Raw genomic sequence first — 11,352 nt, 5'->3', positions numbered from 1 at the left:
CATTCATTTTGAGCATTTTACCTCTTTCATTACGAGTTTGTTTGCATTATATCACAGCCATTTTTGTATAAAAAATTACATTCAAATGTGATTACTTCACTGGGAAATGTCACTGATAAGCAACCACATTAATACTTTGGCGAGATCATTTTTTCTGTGTTGTGGGACATTCAAACAAAAAAAGAACTTCCCTCTCAGCAGGGACAAAAAATACCCGCCCTAAAACTAAATTATAACTAAATTATTAAGTATTATGGCAGTTTTATTTGTAAAGACAGATAGATAGATAGATAGATAGATAGATAGATAGATAGATAGAAAGATGGGTGGATGGATGGATGGATGGATGGATGATTGATTGATTGATTGTTTTTTATGGTCTCTCTCATCAGTGGTAGATTCAAACTTATTTACAGGGACATTGAAAACAACAAGGAGAAAACATTTTTAAAATCAAAGAAGCATTAATGTGAAAGAAAGTTTATGAGTTGAAAGATAATAATGAATAGAAAAAATAAACTGATCAAATATGACTTTTCAATCTCAATTATTAATTTTGAACCAACTTCAGTCCTGATCATATAACGAATATCCATTCATGTTCAGTGTAATACCCTTTATGGAGGGTGTTGAGCACAAGAGGTGGAATATGATGGAACACGTGATTTCTATAAGAATCTATTCAGTAAATGATCTGAGTGTTTTGTCGCACAGAGGTAAATTAATTCCAGAGCTGCAGAGAGGATGGTCGTGGTGTTTCTGTGCAGAATGCGGCTTCTTCATTGGTCACACGGCCGCTGACAAAGAGTGGGAGGTTCCCGGAAAAATTGCTAACCGGAAGGGAAGGCCAGAGCCCAAGAAGAAGAAGAGGAGGAGGGAGAACAGTAAGAAGAAGAAGAAAAAGAACACGAAATAGAGAACGAGAAAGAGAAGGACAGTCGCCGCCGCCGCCGATGAGACCAGCCACAGAAGAGAAAGTATTGTAAGTAAGTCAGACAAGTTGTAGTGATGCAACATGGGGGCAAAGAGGAACTCTGGACGTGTGTTCGTCCTTTCGGTCGACGAGCTGTTTACCGTATTCACGTCACCTCTGTCAATTTTCACCCGAACCGATCAGCCGAGTCCGGGCTCAGCCTGGACCGATAGACGCACCGAGCTCCTGGCTCTGTGAGACCGCAGGGACGTGTCCAAAAACCAGCCGTGGCAGGACGATGACCGAGGAGCCGTTTTACAGCCGCAGCTTGAAACCACAACAAGCCCGTGTCCCCGAGTTTGTCAAACGTCAAACAGCTGACGACGTGCAGTGGCGAACAGGAAAGTTACCCTCTCACGTTCGGGACTCTTGGCCGTAAATGCTAATTTAGCTAATGCTACCACAATTCTATCAAAATTCATTTCAACAGCTAAGCACTTCTCAAATTATGCTAACAAGCTAGTGCTAGTGCTAGGTGTCTGTAATTGCTATTACCTGCTGATGCAGTGTGGTCGAGGCTAATGCAGTTAGCCGACTGCCCTGTGCTACTAAGTTAATGTCATGCTAGCTTGAGTTAATGATACTGACTGGTTATCCTAACTAATCAGACCTTACCTTTACTAGCCTAGATAGTTAGCTACGTTGTGGTTAGCTACCGTGACAGTTCAACAATATTCTCAGCGTGAAGTAGCCACTGTGTTAGCAATGTCACTCTGTTCAAGCTAGCTGCACCCAGACAGATAAACTTACCTTCTAGTTAGCATCTTTTTCTCATGACCCAAATAATACTGATAACATTTGCAGAGTTGCACAATCCTCAGTAATCATTGTTTTTTTTATATATTACACCTTGAAGCTTCTGGGACTCACAGATCATTTAGCCACTTGATAGTTTCCAGTAGATTTTTATAATACTTTTACAATGTAAATGCACCCAGCAGGTCTCATGACAGCTTTTTATATATCTCCTCTGTTTTATAACAAACGCAGACTCACACTTTGACAGCTTTGACCGAAAAACAAATCTGAGGAAGTTCGTATGTTTCAGTGAAGGCCTGCACGCTGGTACTTTCTGTGTCCTGTCATCACATTCCCTGTCACAAAAGGAGTCATTACTCCTGACAGCATATGTGTGGTTATTCTGTCAGTTTACACTTTGAAGCCATTGTAATCCCAAATATCAGCTGGCATGCAGGTCTCCTCACAGCTCCCTAATAGTGACGTATTAAGTGCAGCCGGGATTGGACCTTTGAGCCGGAGAGGGATCTTTACAGTTAACGTGCTTGAGCCCTTTTTATGTTTATGATGTGTGAACCTTGTCCTGCTAAAGTGATAACACATCTTGACAAACCTTTCCCTGAAGGAAGACGCTGGGAATTTAATCCCCACACAATATCCAGGCTGTTTGTGTTTATGTTCATTAAGGATGCTCCTCACATATCAGACTGTTTCAGCGCTGTCTGAATTTGAAGGTTGGTGCTGCTGAACTTGGCCTGGTAGTTATACTTTCATCAACAACACTTTAACTTACATTTGAGTTTTTTTTATCTTCTGTCAAATTCCTGCTGAAGGGAGCTTTTGTTTTGACCGTTTACAAAAAACCTTTGAGCAAAACTTGACCAGGATAAAGTGTGTTTTATCTGTGTTGATGAGTTGTTTGGTGAAAGAAAGGTTTATATTACACCAGTGGGTGTATTGTGATCATTGGCGTCTGTCTGTCTGCATGTCACAGCAATAACTCAGGTCGTTTTAATCAATTTGGATTCAACTCGGCAAGTAGTTTTGTGGATAGGGGTCATGACCACTGTTTAAGATGACTTAAAAATTTTAAAAAATGTATTAAAGGTAAAGGCCACAGCATGCGATCAAGATTTTTGCCCGTTTCTTGGAAAGAACATTGAAGCACATATAAATACACATACAATTTTAAAATAGTCTTTAATTCAGGTAAAGATTTTATTGATAAATGAATACCCATGTTTTACAGTGATAATAATTAACCTGTGACTGAAAATATGGGAAAGAATGGGGGGGGGGGGGAGCAACGTAGGTGGAACATCTCTGTGTGCATTTTTGTTTTGTTTGCATCTATTATGGAAACAAATATTTGTACAAGGATCTTCATGCAAATACAAAGCAGCATAATAGCTAATCTCACATAGTGAATAAGATACTGTAACTTGCTACCTGTAGAGCTGCTGCCTGTAGAGCTGCTGTTGCACATTTTTTATGTGATAAATGTTTTTATAATAACTACATCGTTTGAATGTAATTTTATTGGTTGGTGCTGATCCTAAAATCTTGGTTTGGTCACTGAGCATTCACACAGAAGGCCCAAGAAAAGGAAATGCCTGAGATTTCCAATTGACCTTGCTGACCTACAGTGATGAGTATCCTAGTTGTCAGGGAAGATTCTCAGTCCTGTAGAACCTCTCAGCCTTTCAGACGAGCGGTTAAACTTCTTCAACTCGCCTTCGTATGGAACTTAGTTTGTCCTTCATTAGTTTCACGTTTGTTTTTCCTGAGTTATGTCACCAGCTTCCCATCCAATCTTTCACCGTTTCCAAAGCAATTCTTTATTAGAGACTTGGACTGAAGTAGGCTTTACCTTTGATAGAGAGTATTTCCTGTTTCATTTTAGAGATTGTTCTGCTTTTTGTAGCCTACGAAAACCCCTTGCCATCACAGTCGTGGTTTTGAAGTCGTGCTTGCTCCTAGTTAGAGTCTTACTATTTGGCATATTAGACAAAAGAGGAGGGCACAGCATCCCCTCATATCAGACACCACCAGTTCTACTCCGCCCCCACCCTTCACATGAAGTGAACAGCACAAGTCTCTGCTTGCTTCTTTGTAACCACTACAAACAGCCGTTAAGGTTGTTGGACTACTACTTAAATGGAATGTGACCAACTTCTGTGATTACCTGTTCACACACTCTTAAGTATACTCTCATTTATTGGTTATATTATATATATATATATATATATATATATAAACACTAACTGAGTGCTCAGTTAAAAGCATCCTATACATCTTATAATACCTTGGAAAATCAGGCAGGTAGTTTTCTCTTTTTTGTGTAGTTATTGCAAAAATTTGGGTCCTAAACTACCATCCCTTTTGGTCAAAAACTGCATATAAACTTCCATATATGTGTCCTGTCAAGTATTAAGAGAATAAACCAAACTTTGACTTTCTTTATGCCACAATAGTTTGACACTCATACTTACTACTTGACTAAAACTGCACAAACTATCAACTACACCAAATGAAATATGAAATGTTTTTTCTTAGAAACTTGGGAGCAATACATCCCTTGAGGAAACTGTTGATGGAAACGGAGACATTATCTTTTTTACATAATAATTGTCATCATTGATTAAAAGAGTATCAGTACGAATTTGATTGTTTTAATGAAGGTAAACAGGCCACAACGCAGGAAGGGAAAAACAATTTGACTCTGGGAGACCAATGTGTATTGCTTTCATAGCAATTATTCATAGACATAGCATCTGACTTTTTTCAGTTTTTTGACAGTGGTTTTTGCGTTTAACATTATCATTAGTGAGGCCTGCTTTTCAATTTGTGCACTGCAATCACTGAGCAGTGCTTGGATGTTACACTGGCAGCAGAGCATGCAGGAGGCCACGATGAATATTTCACAGGCCTTCCCTCTAGTCTGCTTCTGCCTTCTCTCCTCCCCCTTCCTCTGACCCATGTCCCACTGTCTCTCTCTGACCCACTTCCCCGTGGAGGTCTTCAGAGCCCATTAGGGATGCCAATCGAAGCATTTGTCACAGGCTGCTAAAGAAGGGGGCAGGTCAGGTACACTTTGCTGTACATATGCATCTGTGTTATTGGTTTGGCAATAGAGTCTTAGTAAGTTTTTAATTAGCAGGTAGCATGTTGAGTACATAAAACTTGATGCTTGATTGTTTCCTGTTGATTCTCATAAAATCCTCCGCCTAAGACACAAACTGTTTTGGCTCCCAAGGTTTCCTTATGTTTCTAAAAACCTTCCATCCCCCTCCTGTGTAAATGGCAGCAGCTCCATATTTTTCATTCAGGCAATAATCTTAAACATTTGTCATACATACAAACCAACCAACAAATAAATGGATGAGGGTGATGATTTCCAGCAACTGTAATAGAAGGAAGCTGTTAACCAAAGTGCTTCGATTAATATTCTTATAAACAGGCCAATGAGGGTGCTATTGAGAGGCCAGCAACATGTATGTGTATGCATCATGACTGTCTGGCAAAGCCTGGGTCTGTTTAGTGCATCGGTTGTGCACTTCCTTAGAAATCAATGCCATGCATCTGCAAGATTTCACACGCACAGGAACTGTAGGAACAATACATGACCTCCAGTGTCACCATGTTTCTTCATTTATGTAATGCTCTCTATGGTCTGAGTTTCGTGGTGTGCCCTCTAGTGGAATACTCCAGTAACATGCATAGTACATAACAACTATATGAACATTTGTGCTCACGACGCGTCTAGTTGTCTACGTGAAGACGTGTCGAAAAAGGAAGGAGAGATGATGGTTAGCAACTGGACCAATCTTTTTTGCTTTCAGCTTAATTTTTACAGAGTTAAATTCCTGGTTAGGGTTAAGACATAGTTATGGTAATCTCCACTGTAATGTAAGTTCAGAGCAGGACTCTTGCATTTGAGTGCCTCAAATTAGTAATTTGTTCCTTTTAAGTACAGCAATTTTTTGGGAGGAATGTATGTAATGTATATTGCATAGTTGTCCATTGTCAAATACAACATGTAGCTTCTGAATATTTCACCACCAAGCACAGCTCAGCTACGACTGTAGGAGAAGATCAGCACAGCCAAACTATCGACTATCAGCAGTGACATCTATATGTTGCTTTTCCTCATTCTTGACATATCCCTGGCATCTTTCTAAGGAATAGTCCAATCCACGCATTGTGCCTCTGCGTCAAGTTTCCCAGTGACTGAGGCACATTCCATGGTTTTAATGTGCTCAGCAGTAAAATTTGTTCTGCAATCTTCACTTCCTGCTTTGAGCTGAGTTGTGTTTCCTGTCCTTTGACCAAGCAGAAGCTGGCTGACCTCATGTGCATCACTCGACTAAAAAACACGATTAGGAAGGTTTACTACCTCAGTACAAATCGCTTGGTTTGCAGTTATCGCCTGTAGAGGTTCGGTTTATATTTGACAATTAATGCAGGATTAATAATACTCAAAAAGATTTCTTTCCTTTTTTTAAAGTCAAACTCTGTGTTACAATTTCCTCCTGGTACAGATCATCCACTGCCTGGATGCTACAAGAAGACTGAGTGAAGAAACATGGTTTACCTTTTTAACTTTGCTGTTTGATCCTGGAAAAACAATATGTTGTTGCAGGTAGTTGTGAAATAATGTTTTATTTTTGACTTGCTGATTTATCTTAATGATCACTATTGAATTCATTATCTGATCATTTTTTTGTGTATTGCTTCATAAAAGTTTCCTCAAAGATCTTATATGGTTTTGACGAAGGTGAGACATCAGATAAGAGATGAGTCACAGGAAAAAATGTGTTGTTAATGCATGGGAGGGTGTATGAGACCATGTTATATTTATACGTGTGTGTGTGTGTATATATATATATATTCATATTTTGCATTTATGATTTGGGGTCTGGGGTTTTGTTATCTTGAAACCTTCCTCTGTACATGTGCCATCATTTCGCTACGTCATTATTTTATCTGTTTATTTATTCGGTGTAAAGCAGAATCAATAATTTCATTCTGTGTTTTCAAATTAGACTCTTTGTTCTTTCAAGCGCTTGTTTATAGTTAACATGGTTCAATAAGAATAAGGAAGAGTGATGCACGTTAAGACTTTAGACTGTTTTAGGATTATTTGATCTAAAAGAAAATAATTTAAGGTTCAGTGCTTCCTTTTTTTTCTACATTATTCATCTTCTTTTGCAATTACCAACGGGCACTTTTTTTTTTTTCATTAACCACCTCACTGAATTTTGACTAAAAGATTCCCAATGTTGTTGTTTAAATGTAAATTCTGGTTTGAGATGGGAGAGGATCTTAACCCACTGTTTACTTTGTGTTTTTCAGCTGCCACTGGTGAGGTGTCTTCTTCCTCTGGCTCGTCTACCTGCCTAACCTGAACTCACCCCACCCTCCGTCGAGCTCGGCCTCACCCAGCCCCTGCACCGAGCCCAAGCCTCAAGTCAGCCACACTCCCTCCCTCTCCTCCCGGCTTCCTCTACTTCTTTCTCCTAAAGTTTTTTTAACGCTGCACTATGGGAGGGAGAGGCGGACCAGCACGGACCAACGGTACCGCGGCAAGCAACAAGATCTGCCAGTTTAAGCTCGTGCTTTTGGGGGAGTCTGCGGTGGGAAAGTCCAGCTTGGTGCTTCGCTTCGTCAAAGGCCAGTTCCACGAGTACCAGGAGAGCACCATCGGAGGTGAGGGCTTCGCTTTCGATTCCCAGAATTGTCTCTGCTCTGAGTCATGCTTTATTGGCTGATTATCACTTCAGTAAAATGATCTCCGTAAGTCCAGGATAAGACTGTCTTTTGCACTGTAGCTGTTTGTGTTTAATACTTTAGCTGTACAACTTACCATATCAAGTCTGATGTTTAAAGATTATGATATAAAAAACTATTTAAAACTTATTTTAATACACAATTGGTGTCTAACTTCTCACTGAAATAGAATTATTGCACCAATTCTACAATTTTTCATCCTGGATTTAACAGAGGTATGGCATGAGTGGTAGAGTAGAAGAAAACATGCCCTTGCCAGGACAGAGGAGCTGCTTGCTTGCAGGGCTTAATCTGTTCTGTTATGCACGTCCAGGAGCAGAAGGAGCGGCAGAACCAATTCCATGACGCTGATCACCTGACTCAACAAGCTCCTACATTAGCGAGGCAAATACCTTGATTATGTGGAAAAGAGATAGCATTTCAGAACAGTTTTCAACAGCGATGAGAGGAAGATGTAAAAGAAAATAACTTGACAGGCAACTGTGAACAGCAGCTCTCAGTCAGCAGAGGAGTGTGGTTACATTAAACAGGAAGGAATCGAGACAACAATGGGGATTTCCTGGACCTCCTGTAGATGAGTGAAGCTGATCGAAGAGTTTTAAAGAAGAAGAAGAATATGACGCACGGATATGTGATCTGTCGGCAGAGTGCTGTGTTTAACATGTTTTTGCTGCATTGTGGTGTATTCAGCCTGAGGTAATCTGTGTGTTAAAAGTGCAAATCCTCAATCCAGCCGGAAAGACAACAGTGACAGGTTTCCTCTTTTGTTGGCATGCTGTGTTTAACAGGGGTGTGTTACTAAATACACATGTCGAGTCGAAATGAAAACTACTTTACCAAAAATTAAATGAATAGGTGCAAGATATTTGTGGTTCTACTTGTTTCATCCATGCATGTTTTTCGGCCGCTGTATTTAAGTTGAAAAGAGACATTTAGGCCAAAGTGGATGTTATCACTGCTCGCTGCATTATCATCCTTTTGACCAACTTATCACCAAATATGTATCATACAATTTACAGTGAGTCGTATGTTGACTGGCACAGAGAAATGTTCCTTGATGCAGTGGCGCATCAAGGGTCCCCCCCCCCCCCCCCCCCCCATTTTAAGGCTTCAGCAAACAAGCCCAAACTAAATCAATGTCAAAGTTGAGGGCATTAAAACTGAAGAGTAATATCAAAAAGAGTATCGAGAAGAGTTGGTGTCAATAAATTCCTAACAATACTCCCCCCTACTCATGAGTAACGTGGCTGGAGGATGTAAGGACAGGATGTTAAGCAAAGACTTAGGACGAGTCAGCGTTTTTTGTTTCTACTGAGGCTGCGGTCAGCTGCACGCCTGGTCAAAGATTACTAAGCTTTAAAGTATGTGCTCTGCTCTTTCCCGCCACCCCCCCCCCCCCGTGTCATGTGGCACAGCTGAGTTGTGCCTCTTTCTGCAGAACACAGGATTATGATTTTGTTTTCTTTCTGAGTGTAGTATTTTCCCTTCTGAAATTTTTCAATTGAGTTAATCCAGTTCTGAAGGGGTAACATTTTTTTTTTCAGCACTGTATCTCACCAAATCTAATTTACATTTAATTTTAGATCAAATGTTTTTGTCTTTTTATAATTCCACAGAGTTTGTTTCATCTGAGCTTTAAACAAAGCCTAAATAAAGCCTAAATATTCCACTTTTGCCCTCCGGTTAACATATACCTACTCCCAGTTAAAAGAAAGCTTTGACATGTATTATGTTTCTTTCTTTCCCAGCTGCCTTCCTCACACAGACGGTATGTTTGGATGACACAACAGTCAAGTTTGAGATCTGGGACACTGCAGGACAGGAACGATATCACAGCTTGGCACCTATGTACTACAGGGGAGCCCAGGCCGCCATCGTGGTCTACGACATCACCAACACAGTGAGTTACCTGTACCACGGCAGGACGTCAGCCAAGACGCTCACAAGTCTTTTCCTCCCGAGTTGATGATTGTTTGATTCAGCAGACGCCTACAGACCTTTGCTCTTTTAACTCTTAAAGCAAAGTGTGAACTTTAAAACCAGAGACTCAAAGTTTAAAACATGTTTTGTTTTTCTCGTCAAGGATACATTCACACGTGCAAAGAACTGGGTGAAGGAGCTCCAGCGACAAGCCAGCCCGAATATTGTTATTGCACTGGCAGGGAACAAAGCAGACCTGTCCAACAAGAGGGCTGTCGATTTCCAGGTAAAAAAAGACCTTTGACACAGACTTTTTTAAATCTTCAATTAAAGTGTTGAATAAAAAGCTAAATATCTGTGTTGCATTTCCTTGTTTAGGAAGCACAATCATATGCAGATGACAACAGTTTGCTCTTCATGGAGACGTCAGCCAAGACTGCTATGAATGTCAATGAGATTTTTATGGCTATAGGTAAGTGAACCCCAGCACTGACACAGACACAAGTTACTGTCACAATGCAACAATTAGTTAATCAAATGGAAGATGATGCTTAAGATCAGGGCAGCAGCTAACAATTGATTATTCGTCTAATCTTTTTTAAAACCCCATAATCAGTTAATATAGCTCTTTTTTTAGTTAATTCTTGCTAAAAATCTAAAAGAATGTTTTGGTGCTCCAGGTTCTCAAATGTGAGAATTTGCTGTTTTTTCACAAGACGTCTGGTGATGTCACCTGAGGCTGTAGAAAATCACAATTGGATTTATTTGACAGAATTTTAAAAATAGCTTCTACTCACAGCCCTGTTGTCTCATAATCACAGTGCATTCATCAATGGATGATACTCTTACCCTTTCAGCCAAGAAGCTTCCTAAGAACGAGCCTCAGGGCGGAGCGGGCGCCGCTGGACGAACCAGAGGCGGTGTGGACTTGCAGGAAGCTGCACCACAGGGCAGAAGTGGCCAGTGCTGTGGCGGCGGGAACTAAACAACACCACCTATCAGCTGATCCAACCAATCTAACAGCTCCGATCAACCAGACCAGATATTAGCCAGCTGTCAAACAATGTCCCAAAACCACAACCGACCAAAATCACAACTGTGTATTGAAAACATATTGCTGTATTTGTATCAGACTTTTCAAGTTTATAATCAATCTGTAGTTATTGTCAAAACAATATCTTCCCAATCTCTACATGATGTTTTGTCAACCTTAATTATTTTGTGTTTTTTTTTTTTTAATTGTCTTAATTTTTTTTTCTGAAGATCTATGGTATTAAATGCACTGGTTCTGTCTCATCATCTTTTCCTGAATTGAGATCTTGTCCCCATCCTTTGCTTTCTTTTTGTCTATTCTTTCATTATTGGAACTCTTCATATCAGGGAGGGATTCCTTTCAACAGTGTCGTCATCTTATGATGACATCAACAACTACCACAACGATACCTGCACAGCAACCACCGTTGTTAGCAGGTGGGGGATAATGGGGAGGCTGGAAGCTCGGGCAAGGGGTCGAGAAGGAAGTGGGGGCAAAAAGGATAATTTTATGAATAAACAAAGGGAAGATATCTTTTTTGTATTCCTGTTTTAATTAAACATTTAATTTTCCATTTAAAAGTTTATAATCAGCAGTGACTGGCACGCAAAATATAATATTGCAGCCAGCCACACTTTGGCCATTGTTGAGTTCCAACATCCCTCTTAGTATTGCTAATCGATCAGAGGTTCATGTTCGGTAGGAGTCCTTTTAAAAATATGCCTTTAAAGCAAACTGGTTTCATTTTCTTGGCAAAGATTAACAACACCAGCCACATATAGTTTCCTGGGAGATTTAGTGGTAATTTCTCAAATATTTTAAATGTATTTATTACCAACTTGTCCATTAAAATCGGTTGCACGTTTCGTTTGTACCGTAAAACATCTGGAAATGTAAA

General features: G+C 40.0%; 1 protein-coding gene across 2 annotated transcripts; it reads left to right on the top strand.

The window, feature by feature from the left end:
• The first annotated feature begins 811 nt into the window (after positions 1–811).
• Positions 812–11,340, top strand: rab5c (RAB5C, member RAS oncogene family). 2 transcript variants are annotated; one of them, XM_053443290.1, is made up of 6 exons: positions 812–986; positions 7,067–7,420; positions 9,250–9,401; positions 9,585–9,707; positions 9,800–9,893; positions 10,279–11,340. In XM_053443290.1, the coding sequence occupies exons 2-6, from the start codon at positions 7,255–7,257 to the stop codon at positions 10,404–10,406; spliced, it is 663 nt and encodes a 220-aa protein (XP_053299265.1). In that variant the 5' UTR covers positions 812–986; positions 7,067–7,254; the 3' UTR covers positions 10,407–11,340. The 2 variants fall into 2 exon arrangements, with proteins under 2 accessions (XP_053299265.1, XP_053299264.1); XM_053443289.1 differs by having other exon boundaries at positions 813–982.
• Positions 11,341–11,352: the final 12 nt, after the last annotated feature.

The sequence above is a fragment of the Pleuronectes platessa genome, chromosome 16 (assembly GCF_947347685.1).
Source record: "Pleuronectes platessa chromosome 16, fPlePla1.1, whole genome shotgun sequence".
Taxonomy (NCBI): Eukaryota; Metazoa; Chordata; class Actinopteri; order Pleuronectiformes; family Pleuronectidae; genus Pleuronectes; species Pleuronectes platessa.
Note: the sequence above shows the minus strand (reverse complement) of the source record. Positions and strands in the feature narration are given on the sequence as shown.